Source organism: Sebastes fasciatus, chromosome 8 (genome assembly GCF_043250625.1).
Source record: "Sebastes fasciatus isolate fSebFas1 chromosome 8, fSebFas1.pri, whole genome shotgun sequence".
NCBI lineage: Eukaryota > Metazoa > Chordata > Actinopteri > Perciformes > Sebastidae > Sebastes > Sebastes fasciatus.
Window position 1 is genome coordinate 28,070,108 of NC_133802.1, and position 16,461 is coordinate 28,086,568.

At 41.7% G+C, this 16,461-nt stretch overlaps 1 protein-coding gene across 1 annotated transcript; it reads left to right on the forward strand.

Annotated features, from left to right (window-relative positions):
• Positions 1 to 4,662: 4,662 nt before the first annotated feature.
• actr5 (actin related protein 5) lies at positions 4,663 to 11,869 on the forward strand. The gene is made up of 9 exons (XM_074644785.1): positions 4,663 to 5,085; positions 6,481 to 6,719; positions 6,871 to 7,040; positions 7,481 to 7,698; positions 7,846 to 8,010; positions 9,185 to 9,289; positions 9,508 to 9,647; positions 9,848 to 9,980; positions 10,918 to 11,869. The coding sequence occupies exons 1-9, from the start codon at positions 4,699 to 4,701 to the stop codon at positions 11,248 to 11,250; spliced, it is 1,890 nt and encodes a 629-aa protein (XP_074500886.1). The 5' UTR covers positions 4,663 to 4,698; the 3' UTR covers positions 11,251 to 11,869.
• The last annotated feature ends 4,592 nt before the right edge of the window (positions 11,870 to 16,461 follow it).

Below are 16,461 nucleotides of genomic sequence, written 5' to 3' on the forward strand. Positions count from 1 at the left end.
GATATATCAGAATTGCTCAGAGTGACGATCGTTACATAAACTGGCCTCTCTTCCTCCATCCGTCATTCCTTCACCCTCTCTCTCTCTCTCTCTCTCTCTCTCTCTCTCTCTCTCTCTCTCTCTCTCTCTCTCTCTTTCTCTCTCTCACACACACACACTGAGCTTTCTTTTCTTTTCTCTGGCCTGTCCTCAGCCAGTCACTCCCACATTCACAGATTAATTTGTTAATTCAAAAGAGTTTTTTGGTCCTGTGAAATGATTTGATAATGTCTTTCATCATTATAGTAAATTATTCATTGTCTTTTTTATTCATCTACTTTGTGTTTGGGTGGTTTCCACTGAACATAACGTGATATAGTAGAGAAATCAGGGGAAAATAAAATGTTAATGACAGGATATAACTTTAAATAATTTATGCCTATGCTCTCTTTTACTACTACAGTGTCTTTTTCACATTGCTCAAAGGAACATAATGGGACAGTCATATGTTTTCCTCACAGTTAAACATGGACTCCAGGGATTACAACCAGCAACCCCTCAACCACAAGCTCACTTCTAGAGCATATTGAGGATTTTCACCTCCCGCTCTTTAATGCTGTTTTGTGGAGGCAGGAAAATCTGCTTCTCGGTGACAATACGCTGTTTTTTTGTTTGTTTGTTTGTTTTTTGTTTTTTGCAGAACACATTTCGTTGTCATGACAACACCACATTTTCTTTTGTAAACATCTTGCATTCAGACGACAGCTGTCGTGTGTAATTATGATGTCACAACAAAAGTTTAATTTATCGACCTTTTCAAACTTGACAACATGAACATTGTCTTTGTGTTTCCTGTTGCAGTGTTTGTTAATGCAGTAGCTGACAGGAAGTAAACTTGGACCAAAGCTGTTGCCCCTAGCAACAGAGTGGCAATGAAAAGGTCTATTGGAATGACCATAATTAAGTACATTGAACAAGTATCGCCCTTTAATTCATGTTGTCAGGTCAAGATAAAGGTTGATAAATTACATTTTTGAATTTGAATTGATAATCCTGTTGTGACATCGTAATTACACACGACAGCTGTCGTCTGATTTCAGGGCGTTTACAAAAAGAAAATTCAGTGTTGTCATGACAACGACATGGAAATGATTGCAGAATGCTGTGATTCATAATCACACACATAATCGTCACTGACATTGTTTTTTTTTTTCCCCTTTAGAGAGTTCTGCAAAAACAAAACAAAAAAATGATTTCCCTGCCTCCACAAAACAGCATTAGAGAGTGGGAGGGGAAAATCTTCAATATGGTAAAATGGTAAAAATGAATTAAAGGTATATCCTGTCGTCCGATCACCTCTCTATTAAATCACATCACTTTCATTGGAACCACCCAAAAATAGATACAAATAAAAAAAGACAATGAATAATTAAATCTGAAACTAATGAAAGACATTGTCAAATCATTGTATATTATTCATGAACACTAAACATGATTGACCCTTTCTCTAACATGATATTTCCCCCTCCTTCCCTTCCCCTCCCCGTCAGTGAGAAATAACAGTCTGTTCATTCCTCCACAAAATGGAGGCTGCCTGGCATCACGCGTGGCAGTCCCAGAGTGCTTGTAGCCTATTAGTTCCCCTGCGCCTCATCACCGCAGCCTGGATGACAAGCACAACAAGCAGAGGGCTGCAAGCATCGTGCACGGACGACGACACAATGTCACGTCTTGCCTCCTGGGAGGAGTGGACCTCAGTGTGTGTGTGTGTTGGAGAGGAGAGAAACTACATGGGGGGTGTATTTGCATGAGTTTTCTGACCGTATGTGCATGTTTGTGTGGGTGGGGATGTGTGGATAGTGTGTGTGTGTGTGTGTGTCTTACCAGTGGGTATGTAACCATGTGTGTGTGTGTGTGCGTGTGTGTGTGTGTGTGTTTGAGAGGGTGAGCTGACCCAGATCTGCTTATTAGCATCAGGAGGAGGGGGACGGCAGTCACTTAGAGCTTTGTGCCTGAGCAGTGAACTGTGCTCGTGCTTCAGTGACACACCATCAAGCTTCATACAGTAACACACACACACACACACACACACACACACACACACACACACACACACACACACACACACACACACAAACACACACACACACACACACACACACACACACACACACACACACACACACAAACACACACACACACACACACACACACACACACAAACACACACACACACACACACACACACACACACACACACACACACACACATTCCTTCCTTCATCTTTTTCATCCTCTGCTACCAAATATCTTCGCTATCCAGGAAATAAACCAACCCAGAAAACACACTTTCTCCACAGACTCACGGTAAAACAATGGCAATATTATAGACACATCATAAATTAAAAAAATGCAAATAGTGGAAATCAAATATATCCAAATGTATGGGACAGTTTGCCATATTTCCTCGCTATTTTTCAATATACTGTAGCAGTAGATTGAGGGAAATATTCAAACCCAAGAAGCCATTGTGTATGGCTGCACCATTAGGCCTACATCAAATAAAAATACTGTGTCTTGTGCATTATTCTTTACACTAAATGCCTGACATGTTTGGCATCTTTGGTATTTTTATTAGTTCTGTGGGGTGGAACACTACTTCTATAAAGATGGATTTGCAGATTAACCTTGTAGCATTGATGGGGTTTAACTAACATTCAGCCAAAACACGTTTGTATGAAATCCTACACTAAATATTAAATTTAAATTTGCTTTCAAGATCTGGCTACAATATATAACTAAATATTAAGAGAAGAACAAATGCAGTTGGTTACTAATTCACCAAAATAGGTGCACACAAAGTATTAAAACTGCTGTGAAGTGAACAAATTAAAAAAATATTTTGTAAGAACAAAAGATAATCTGCACAAACTGCTCCCATTTTAAAACAAGAACATAAGTTAACTTTTTAATACATACATCAGACTTATGTCAGGCATTCATTTACAGTTAATTAATGGATTGCTGAACGACGGTATGAATGAAATGTGAAAGCCACATGGGCTGTAACCAGCAGTAATATTCCTGGTACATTTGTTCTGTAGCTGATAATACTGTAAAACACATCAACAGTTATTCTTGATCCATTTGAGCATTGGGAATTGCACTAGATTATCAGTATAATCAAAATCAGAGTGTGAGATCTCCATCATGAACGTGTGCACTGTCTGAGTGGTCTGAACTGATGCAGACTGGGACGTATACAGTAGCTCACATGTGCAGGTGTCCCACATCACCAGCTGAGGCTTCACTCGGTCAGCTGAGAGTAACAGGACGGCAGACAGAGAGAAATCAGGGATCTCAGGGCCTGAGGGGAAATGTCTGTTCACATGGTTTAAATGTAGCGTCACAATGGACGCGTCCATTTCTAGCATGTTTATTCAGTTGACCCCAAATTTGAGGTGATGGTAAGAAAATGACAAATGACAAATGAGATTTGAAACATCTCTCTTAGTTGCATACAGATTGGAAATGGCTCCGTTTGGCTAATATTTTTTTTATGGCTGCATCATTCCATCAAATGGAAACTCTGGGGTCTCCACTAAAATGTATAAAGTGGCATCAACGAGTCAGTAAGATTTAAGAGGCAAAGTAAAATTTGCAATTGCAATTGCAAATTTTCTACAAAGCAGTTTGAGATTTAAACAACAGTTTGATAGGTGATACAAATTTATGATGCTTTTTATGCAGTCTGACTTAAATAATAAGGCCCTTTCCCAACCTAATAACCCACCAGGATAAATCAGTGTGTCTCATCCATCTCAGAGGGATTTATGCTTACATTAGTGTAGTACGACCTCTGGTGGTAAAAAGTAGATATATTCAAAATTCACATGTATTGTAACTGCTGATACATACAGATACACAATACATTAATGTTGCAAACCCTAGTTGTAGTGCAGATAAACAGGGAGCGTTTTTTTTTTTAAAGCCATACAAATTGTGTTATTATTATTATTATTATTATTATTATTATTATTATTATTCCCAAGATAAATTCACAAATAATAAGGCAATCATTCCAATTACAAAATTATCATCCTCAAAACTGAGCATATAACATTAGACATAAAATATTTACATAGACAATACTAAATAAATAAATAAATAAATAAATAACGTAAGCAAAATTAGTCATAAAAACCTTACATAAATAAAACAAAGTAACAAAAAAAAGGATTAAGCAATTGTTATAGCAGGTTATATGGTCAGATAACTTTCTAGTAATATATTTATAATATAATATAATATAGAGATTTTTTGCAGATTTTGATTTCATCAATTTCAGGGTTATAATATAGAGTTGCTGAGTGTGTGTGTGAGGGGAAAGAGAGAAATATAGAGTTTAATTAATTAGTATAGAGTTGAGTTTCAGTGTAGTAAACAAGCCATAAAAATGTCTTTGCCATACTTGGATTTTTGAAACAGTAAATCCAAAATATGCCAACAAGAAGTATTTTATTTTACTCGTTTATATTAAATATGTTTTACTTGTTTTTGTTCAAGTGCTACTCGGATATATGTCTACATATTGCTGTACACTGATTAAACGCCTGTATAATTTATGTTGAAATAGTTGATTTTAAAAACAAGTAGGAACTATAATTCGGTGACACCGAGACTCCACTCGGCTGTATTTTGCAGTGACGCACTTCCAAAATGGCGTCCAAACAGGAGCCGGTGTATCAGATCTTCTCCTTCCAGGACCTTAAGACGTCTCCGGACCCGGTTTATGAGCTCCCGGTCCGGTGTGCGACCCCTGCAGCGGTCCCGTTAGTGATAGATAACGGCTCGTTCCAGACCCGGGCCGGCTGGGCGGCTCCAGTGGATCCGGACTGTGAGTCTCCGCGGCTGGTCTTCAGGTCTGTAGCGGCTCGGAGCAGAGGAGCCGCCCGCAGCGAGACTCAGATCGGTAACGACATCCCGAACCTGGAGCCGCTGCGCTGGCTGCTGAAGAGCCAGTTCGACCGCAACGTGGTGGTCAACTTCGAGATCCAGGAGCTCATGTTCGACCACGTGTTCACTCACCTGGGGTTAGGCTCCGAGGTCAGTGGGGGACTGGGGACTGGTGTGATGGACTGGTGACTGGTGTGATGGACTGGTGACTGGTGACTGGTGTGATGGACTGGTGACTGGTGTGATGGACTGGTGACTGGTGTGATGGACTGGTGACTGGTGACTGGTGTGGTGGACTGGTGTGATGGACTGGTGACTGGTGTGATGGACTGGTGACTGGTGTGGTGGACTGGTGACTGGTGTGATGGACTGGTGACTGGTATGGTGGACTGGTGACTGGTGTGATGGACTGGTGACTGGTGTGATGGACTGGTGACTGGTGTGGTGGACTGGTGACTGGTGTGGTGGACTGGTGACTGGTGTGATGGACTGGTGACTGGTGTGATGGACTGGTGACTGGTGACTGGTGTGGTGGACTGGTGACTGGTGTGGTGGACTGGTGACTGGTGTGATGGACTGGTGACTGGTGTGGTGGACTGGTGACTGGTGTGATGGACTGGTGACTGGTGTGATGGACTGGTGACTGGTGTGGTGGACTGGTGACTGGTGTGGTGGACTGGTGACTGGTGTGATGGACTGGTGACTGGTGTGGTGGACTGGTGACTGGTGTGATGGACTGGTGACTGGTGTGGTGGACTGGTGACTGGTGTGATGGACTGGTGACTGGTGTGGTGGACTGGTGACTGGTGTGATGGACTGGTGACTGGTGTGGTGGACTGGTGACTGGTGTGATGGACTGGTGACTGGTGTGATGGACTGGTGACTGGTGTGGTGGCTTTCTAATGAATGAAGAAAGTTGTGTTTTTGTAGCAAAATGAGGTTTTAAAAGGTCCCATGTTATAAAAAAGTGAGATTTTCCCATTATTTGTATTATAAAGCAGGCTTAAGTCCTATATAAGATACTGTGAAAGTATCGAAACACTCAATCAGGGAAATACACACAGCCCGTATTCAGAAACTCTGCGTTTGAAACAAGCTGTCAGGATTTCTGCCCATTTGTGATGTCACAAATATACAATATTTAGACCCTTTACACAGATTTAAACGTAAACATTCTAAATGTGTCCCAGTTTATTTCCTGTTGCAGTGTATGTGAATGTCATCAGCTGACAGGAAGTAAACATGGACCCAAGCTGTTGCCTAGCAACGCAATTCTGTTGCAATTCCGTCCAAATGCGCTAAAACAGCGTTTCAGACAGAGGGTGAATACAGGTATATTCAGGCTGACAGTATGAGGAAAATAAAGTTTTTTTTTAACATTACAGCATGTAAACATGTTCTAGTAGAAACACGAAATACAAGTATGAACCTGAAAATGAGCACGATATGGGACCTTTAATTAATGCAGGCTGGTAATATTTAGCCATTTCTGTTTCATAACATCAAACTAACTCAACCAGCATTATTCTCTCCATGCTTTCACAGGGCGGTGTGGAACACCCCGTCGTGCTGACAGAGGCGCCCTGCAACCCGCTGCACTGTCGTCAGATGATGTCCGAGTTGTTGTTTGAGTGCTACGGCGTCCCGCACGTCTCCTACGGTGTGGACAGCTTGTACAGTTTCTACCACAATAGCACTCAAAGGAACCTCCAGCCACCGCACACCGGCATCGTTCTGTCCTCAGGATACCACTGTTCACACATCCTACCGGTCATCAACGGCAGGTCAGGATTCACAGACACATATAACTTGAATTGTTTTTCTCTAAAAAATGCCTTTCCCTGTCGGTTCTGGCTCTCTTTAGTGAAATCATACACACATTTTGCACTGTTTGTTCTGTAGAGTAACATTTTGATGTGTTGGTTTTGATTGAAGGTTTGATGCGGTGAACTGTAAGCGTGTGAACGTGGCTGGCAGTCAGGCGGCATCCTACCTGCAGCGCCTCCTCCAGCTGAAATACCCAGGTCACCTCGCCGCCATCACACTCAGCCGTGTGGAGGAACTGCTGCATGAACACAGCTACACTGCTGTGGATTACCAAGAAGGTACAGTACGTCAGTTCAAACATACTAGTGCTGTCCTCGACCAAAGAAATTCTAAACTGAGTTTCTCCACAAAGAATCACACAAAAGCACCTCTTTAAATATTGTGTTTATCAGAGATGAGCTCACAAGTTTCTGGGAATAAATCATTCAGCATGAAAAAAAACATAAAAATGACTAATCGACTAAAGAAACATACATTTAAAATTGATACACTTAGAGCTTCTCTGGCCATGTTCAGTGCTCTGTTTACGTTTTTGAATAGTTTAAGGAACCCCAAATATATCTTAAGTAACGTTAATAAACTCCACACAGATATGAATTTTCTCCCCGTCTGTTTCTCCTAGACTGAAGGAGACTACGTGGAGATACATGCAAATCTTTTCTTCCTCTCTTTTTTTTATTTACTTTCGACTTTATTAACTTTGTTGCGTTTTCCTCAGAGCTGGAAAAGTGGCGCAGCCCAGAGTTTTATGAGCGGGAGGTTCACCGTATGCAGCTTCCCTTCTCGGGTAAGGTGCCGGGCGGCTGCGTGAGCGTGGAGGAGCGGCAGGAGAGACGAGCTCAGCAGCTTCGACGGCTCCAGGAGATTAACGCCCGCCGCCGGGAGGAGAAGCTGCTGCAGGACCAAGAGAGGCTGGACAGACTCCTGGGAGTACAGGCAAGGCTATCAATCACAGTTTATTCTTTAGTTAGATGGTATTATGCATAATATACAGTAGGTTAGGTAGGTTTGATTCTAAAAGCCGACTGGTGCGTGCTGCACAGTGATCATAGAGTTTGTGTGTGTGTGTGTGTGTGTGTGCAGGAGCTGCTGGAGGACGGCCTGTTGGATCACTTTCACAAGAGCCTGGTGGAGCTCAACATGGACTCGGCCGAGGAGCTGCAGTCGTACATCAACAAGCTGCAGATTGCTGTGGAGCAGGGCCGACAGAAACTGTTGCACAGCGACGGAGTGGAGGGAAAGACTGAGGTGGGTGTCACGCCACCAAATCAGAGAGAAACAGAATCAGGAAATCTTGATTTGTCTGACAAAACATTTGGATAGTTAAAAAAAAGTTTTGTGTGGTTGACCATCAATTAATGTAAAAAAACAGATCATAGTAGTTTGTATTAGGTTAAAGGTAGGGTTGGGTAGTGCTGATCAAATGCATTTTTATTTTATATTAGTTGGATTTTTCATTACATCCCGACAATAAACAATCAATAAATCAAATGCTTGGACAAAAAAAAGACAAAAATCGGTGGATGTCGCAGGACTGTAATAAACCCGGCCAGTCATTTTATTGCAACACGTTCTCATCCCAACTCTTCACATACCGCCCCTTGGCGTCACACCTCCCACTATAGTTAGGTTTAGGTTATAACTTCATGGTTAGGGACATGAACGAACCGCTGATTGTAACGTGATGCATGGGACACGAACAGCAGTCTCCAATATGAAAGCTTTGTGTTTGTTGGACCCATCCACCTCCGGTCTCGCCCGCCCGGTGTGCGTCTTTTAGCACTTTAAACTACGTCACTACGCTCCCGACGCACTTTCCCTGAGCTTTTGCTGTTGCCGCAGATGGGTTTACGCTGTAAAGCCAGGTGTGTTTCATCCTGGCGCTAAGGGGTGCCTCGTGCGTTGGTATCGAACGCCGACGGCTGTGTCAAAGCCACGGTATTTGACGTCCTGTAAATGAGAAGGGGCTGTTCATTCGGCTATCCATGTTTGTTGTTTACATTCATAATGATAATTTTGGGGGAGTGGCTTTGGAAGGGAGGCCTGAAGCGACGGACTGTCAGTGTTGCTGACTTGGCCACTTTCTCTCTAGATTTATATAAAACTTGAGTGTAGAAGCGGTGTTATATAAGCAGTGTTTTTAAGCTAGGTATGCAAATGCTTCAGTTGCCAACAGTAATAAGGAAGCAAAGTGGACAAACTACATTGTATTTCTCCACAAAAGTAATGACAGCAGCTGATCAACTCAGCCACTGAGCTGAGGTCACCTTCAAATAGTACCAATAATTAATTAGGGCTCCATGTCATTGGCGTGAATGTGCTGCCGGGCTCTACGGGGCTCTACGGGATCCGTCCTTGTTTGCTGCAGTCGATGTGCTGCAGCTGACTTGAAGCCTGAGGCTGTTCTGTTGCTCTCTGCCAGGTGTCTGAGCTGGAGCAGCCGATGGACGAGGGAGACGGAGTGGCGCTGATGGATCCTGACTTCCCTGAGGACACGCTGCCAGAAAAACCTGCTAATGTGGTTCAGGTAGGGGCACGGAGACACTGGAGCTTCCCAGACACATATTTAGATCCTCATTAATGCTGTGCAGGCAATTATCTGCCAGTTTACTGTGTGTGGCCAAACTTTTTGTCCTGTATTGTGTTTGTGTGCCAAAACAGTAAGGAAACTAACAAAACTTTGCTCATAAGCTGAAACATTTGGTATCACACATTAATGTAAAGTTGTTTTGATCTGGTCTGCAGCCCGTGTTCAACATGGCGGAGTACCACCAGCTGTTTGTAGGGACGGAGCGTCTGCGGTGTCCAGAGGTTCTGTTCCAGCCCTCGCCGACCGGAGAGGACCAGATGGGACTGATGGAGACGCTGCAGTACGTCCTGGCCAGGTAATGACACAATATGTGCACGCAAAACGACAAGCACATATATGCATATACAGTACGGTGCACATAAACACATGCTAATGAAACCATTCAAACAAATACATGTATTTTAGCTTAAACACATTTTTTTCTCATATTAACTTAAGTTGTGTTTATATTAGAAAGTGACCTGTGAAACTGATGCATCAATGTACCACATGCAGGTACACACCAGAGCAGCAGGAGGCGCTGGTGAGCAACGTGTTTCTGACGGGAGGAAACATGCAGTACCCCGGGATGAAGGAGAGAGTGGAGAGAGAACTGCTGGCTATGAGGCCCTTCCAGTCACACTTCAAGGTACAAGATCCTTTTTATAACCCTGTTTATCAGTACACACTCCTGACTAAAGTTCTGTTCTCAATCACATCCCACTTTCAGATGTTCTTATATTGACAATTTGAACAAATAATACAGGTACAAATAATTTGAGCTGTGATTTGATTACTTTGTTTGTTTTCACAGAACAGAAATGATCCATTAATGTACCTCAATTATATCCTGACCCTGTCAGATGGTTTGTTTCACCAAAGTTGTTGGAAACTGTTTGGAAAAGGGCAGGCACTTTCAAAAATATACTTGGCAGGTGGTTGCATGAACCATCTGTCAATCAAACTAACAAAAGCAAAACTAACTCAGTGCCGCTCTTTGCTCTTTTTTCAATGAATGAATACGCTCCAGTTCTGATATAACTGATGATATTGCAGCATCAACGCTAACCTCTTCAGGAGCCGCCATTGTTTTCCATGCTTCCCTTGCAAATCGGGGGCATCCGGTGCGACTCGCCACCTCTGGAAACTCCCTAAAAACTTTTTAACTAACCTAAAATTAAGACAGATTCAGCAACAACATGGCTTATTTCTTGCCTAAAATTGTTTCAGAAAACACATTTAGGTGAACTATTTTTCGTAATATAAGAGTACAAATTTTCCAAACGAGCCGCCATGTTGGTTTCGGTTTGAAAGCTGGGACGACCACGCTTGGCTGCAGTAGCTCCTCACCGGACGCTGATTGGTCCGTTGTCTGGCGAGCCGAACACAAACGCATTACTTGAAGTCTGATGAGATGGATTTTCGTTTGATTCTCGCGTGATCTTGTGACGATAATCCAGCTGCCGTGCAAAGTTACCTCAATTACTGTCATTTCACATTGACTATTCAGACACAGTCAGCTTAGATTTTACCCTCCAGATGTAATCTTGTAAATAAGTTTAAACTCTTGACTGACTCCCTCCCAGGTGATGATGGCGTCACAGCCGGCCCTGGACGCCTGGTACGGGGCGAGAGACTGGGCCTTGGAGCATCCACCCGGTGGAGAGGGAGGGGCGGCAGAGGGATGGATCAGCCGTCAGGAGTATGAGGAGAAAGGAGGCGAGTACCTGAGCGAGCACTGTTCCTCTAACGTCTTCGTTCCCATGAAAATCGTCAAACCAGTTCCTGCTCGCCCCGCCGAGCCCTCTGTTACCACACCGACATCGACCGGAGCCTCTGCTGTCATCACCGCGGTTACGTCCGCCCTGAGTCCCTCCTGTCCTGCTGTTGGTGCTGACGTTACTGTGGTTACCTCCTAAACTGCGATCACCGTTATCGTGATATTGTGACCTCTAATGTTTCCCAGAATGCCTTTCAACAACCTCCAAAGAGCAGGTTTGAACTTGAAACACTCAATCAAAGGTAAAGAGGACTTTGCTCTTTGATTCTGAGTGTCTGAAAACAATAAAAGGTAGATAAATGTTGTTTATCGTTGAGGATTCAGATCGGTGGTCCAGCTCAAACATGATTGTAACTGCGAATAATACATCTCAATGTGGTCTGCTATTAGGCATTTCTCTGTGGAAATTTAAAGAAACACGCCACCAAACAACAATAAAGTACATATGCAGCAGCTGTTATCACAGTGTTAAGACATGGACCTTTAAGTACCAACAAATTCCCTTCAGGAATGTCGAATGGGAATAGACTTCCTGTCATCTGTTTTTGGTCTCTTGTGACTTGCTGACTGGAACTGTTTTGGAAATACAATTTTGTTTTATCTTTGTAATGCTTGGAAAAACCACAAGAGACCATTCATATTGAATGGTCATCAACTGAATGATCTTAAAAAGGTCTATTGGGAATATTTAGTTTTACTATGTAAATAGAAACTGTTGTTTGTATGTTTTTAAAAAAATATATTTTCACTCATGGAAACATCTGTTTGTGTTTGATTGAATGAAGGTCAGGCAGCTGTCTGATGCCACTGGTTACAGATGAACACTCTTATATTTTAATCTTCAGTCCCGTCTTTTCTTTCTTTCACTACAGCTCACTTTAAAGGGGACATATTATGCTTATTTTCAGATTCATATGTGTATTTTGGGTTTCTTCTAGAACATGTTTACATACTTTAATGTTCAAAAAACACATTATTTGTTCTCATACTGTCTGTCTGAATATACCTGTATTCACCCTCTGTCTGAAATGCTCCGTTTTGGCGCCTGTCTCTTTAAGAGCGCCTCCTGAAGACACCCAGTCTACGCTGATTGACTTGTGAGAAAATTTTTCTAAATTACCTTTAGTTGTATCTATCCATAAGGGTAGTTTTGTTTTTTATTGTTAGTTTTTATCTGTCCAAATATTTGCTGACACACCAATACAATGGAGGGAAATATAATTTTGTTTGTGGGCTGACAGCATTGAAAAATTACATTGAAAACTTCAATGTCCACATGACTCTGGATTACGGCCGTAACTAACAATTAATCTGTTGTTTATGTTTTTGATTAATCGATTAGTTCTTTAGTCGATAAGATTAGTCTGAAATATGCCCACCATAGTTTCCCAGAGCGTCTGGAAATGCTTGTTTTGTTCCGTCCAACAGTTCAAACCCTAAAGATATTAAATTTACAGTGATGTAAAACAAGAAAGACAAAGAAATCCTCACATTTGAGAAGCTGTGACTAGAGAAAATTTGATGGGTTTTGCATGATAAATCACTGAAAGTCTGTTATCGAAATTGTTGATAACCTTTACACCCCAAAACATATGGATTGATAAGACTAAAGGTAAGTGAGAAAAACAAAATGCAATATTTGGGTGAACTGACCCTTTAAATGCAGCATATGATTAGGTGTTGCAATGTAGTTTTACACCACTAGATGGCAGAGATAAACACAAAATCAAGTCCTGTTTTCATCCTGTGTACAGTGCAACTGAGCATATTCACAATTAGACTGACCTCTATAATAGTATAATAGCTTTTCTTAAAGCCGGGAGTTTCAAACCTTCCTCTGAAAAGCCGGTTTATGCAGGTGCAGCAGCAAAATCTGCTGTGTCAGCCAGCTTTAAAAAGAAAAACATTCTCACCGTTGGTTTCCATTAATGCTGTGCCAGTTGAACAAAATGCACTTTGTGTCCAGCCTACTAATCTACAAACCCACCGTTTAATCAGCCTAATGTGACATGTGACAGCAGGAGACCTTTGATTTGTGTCCAGCTGGCTCTCTCTCTCTCATCTGATCCAAAGGTTTTGACTCTCACTGAGGAACCTGAACTGTCAGGTGTGTTTGCTGCACTGTTGTGTCCCTTGTTGGTCCACATTATTAACCCAGCAGACCTCTGAGGGCTAATACTATTATGTGGTGTTAAACCGTGCCACAGCTCGAGGTTCAAACCGTCTGCCAGCTTCTTCTGTTTCTCCTCAAGCAGCAGTAACAACTACACACACACACACACACACACAGCCCCCTGGTTTCCACAGCGGAGCAGAGCGAGGCTAATCAGAGCCAAAACAGGCCGGTGACTGCAGGGTGATTGGCTCAAATTGAACAAGAGGGATTTAAAAAGGGAAAAACAAGGCAATCTTTTATGTGTTAAAAGCAAGTAAACAGGATTTATTTCTATGGCTACACTACATTTCAGCGAGGCTTTCTTAATGATAATTAGGGACAAAAAAAAACCCTCCAACTGCAAGGTGCAACTCAAAGAAGACCATGGATAATGTGTTTTCTACCTGTTCAGTTGTGTTCAGCTAACGGGGATGCCTCTGTGTGGTTTGTTATACACTACAAAAAAGCAGGTGAATAATCTCTGAGGGCTTACTGATGTGACATTTTTTATATTTATAATATTATGTGGCTATAATCCGTGTTGATAGATCATCTGAGCCCTTCAGGATATGTCGTAGAACTCAAATTCAACAACAAAATCATGTGATGGGTGGTCACGGTGCCCACTTTTATCCATGTTCCTACTTGCTTTCAGCTCCCCCTGTACTCACCTCTCCCACCTTGCCAGATGTCAGCGATGTATGAGTCAAATTCACTGCTCGGACCAATGTACGTCATCATTAGGATTCTAAATAAATTCTCTACCGAACAGCTCAAGGGTTACTGTAGGTACGCCTTGCACCGCATTGGCACTGTTTGTGCCATAGTGTTGCCTGGTGTCCAATTAGGAGGCTTTATGTGTGAGCGGCGTGCTGCAGGTCAGCAGGAGCAGGACTGAGCTCATGTCACACAGTCGTGTGTCGGAGGGGAGGAGGAAATAAGGACCCAGAGTTGTGTTGTGTGACGGATGCACAATGAGATTTTTTTTTTAATGGCTGGGCAATTTTATTTTATTTTTCTTGTGTAAAACTCGAGCCTGTCACAAATTTCTAAATAATTCTGGAGGCAACAACATGATCCACTTATTTTGTTCTTGTCCTGATACAGAGTTTAAAATAGCCTTTTGGCAGAATGTCCTGTTGGCACGGTTACATAAGGTGAAGACAACCCCACTGTTTCTCCCCCATGCTGCCCGTGTCTCTTCACTCTCTGCACACTGACAAAACTTTTGCAGAGTATCGCGAACACAGATGGTGTTGTGTTCGAGGGTGGGAAGCCTGTGAGGGATCATGTGCTTGTTTCTAGCAACAGTGCAGTGATAGAAAACGTATTCAGGTAATTTACTCAAGTAAAAGGAATACCACACTATAAAAATATGCTCTGTTCAACCATATATTTTTCACTGGTGCAGATGTTTGAGGAAGGAAATAGCTTGATACTTTGAGAGGAAAAGTTGAAGATGAAGTTTTAGAAGTTTCTGTGGATGTTTTAACACTTTTTTTTTAACTACTGTGAAAACTTGTCACTATTTGAGTCCTTTATAAGTGACTTTAAATCCAACTACAAACTTTTCAGAGCCACCTGTCAAACCTACAGGGGGTACGGTAGATGTTTCATACTGAGAAGGTAGATTTTGGATCAAGTATCTCTTTAAAATAGCTGTGAAACACCGATTTAATGTGCTCGGATTATCGTTGTTATTTGTCCAATGAGTAGTCCAACTGGCTACACGTTTTGAGTGCAGTGTCCATTGCTTTTATTTGAACTAAAAGGTTTACGCTTTCCACATTATTTTATGCAAATTTCATAGCTGAATCCATTTAAAAAAAATACAGCACAGATGTCACTAAGAGAGACACTTAGAAGCTGAATTATGAAGATGTATGTTTTATTATCCGAGGACAGACGTGTGGTGTCTGGGAGGTAATGACACGTCTGTGAAGTTGAAAGGGAAGCGCTCATGTGCCAAATTGAATTGTATTTGTTTTAACGGACAATTAAACTGGAGTGCAATCAATCAAAGACATGGTCCATTAAACAGACTGGGAGGTTTTCTTTTGATAAGAGAAATGCATTGTTGCACTGACCATCTTTTTTTTTCTGGGTTAGCTGATAATCAATCAGAGCTAATCTTTTCCTTGTTGAACCATGTTTGAAGCACTTCCTAGGACAATTTCCCTTTAATTTACTCAACATTTTAAACATCACCTGCATAAAACTAAGACTTCTTTTGTAATTAATGGTCAACAAGCAGAGCAGAGTTGCATGTTTCTAAACTCTCAGTGTGTATCTAGGTCATTCACCGTGCTGAGTGGCCTTTTGAAAAGTCCTTGAAAGGAACAAATGTGGTGATTGTGCTACATAATGATGTTGTGGAGTGTCCCTGACTTTAGTTGCCAACAAATAAGCCAGGAAAATCTGTCAGTAATTAGAAGAAAAAGGGATAGTGTTTTTTCGGAGAGGACACAACATGAATGTGGTGCACGTTTGTGAAAATGTTTCTTTGGTATCATTTGTTATCGTTTGCATTATTTCTTCATACCAATAGTTTACTAGACATTTGTTTAACTTCATTATTGAAAAACAGAATATGCTCACACAAACTGGCTTTAATATCAGCTCCATTTTAACCTCAATGAACCTCATTTCCTTGTGTGTGGATCTTCTCTTTGTCTTTGTTGTAGCAGCTTTCAGTTGATCTGTGATTTCTGGGATGTGTACAGAGGCCAGATGCATACAAATAGACCACGTCTTTGTCTTCAATATGATATCAGACTTGCTGTAGACACTTAAATGTACCTGTTGCATAAAGCTTCCCTATGAGGGACTAATTTAAGACTAGATAGCCTGTTGCAGAATGCATTATGGGTGAAATAACACACTTCACAGAAGAGAAAAAATTAGAAAAAAACAGAAAAGGTAAACAGCATAAATTCAACGGTTGTTAGAACCATTAAAGATGTTCAGAAACAATTCAAGAATATGGAACAAGAATAAAAAAATTAATGGATAAACATTTGAAATATTTAGCTAAAAGTAAGCTTTGTTTCCATAGCAACAAAGCTCTCACCTCAGGCTTAGCCATGAGGAGAGGTGACTAACTATACTTCCTAAAATTAAGTCAGTCTTAATATTTATGCAACAGCCAGGCTTAATTAGACCAGTCTAACCTGACAATCTAAGACCAGTCTGAGG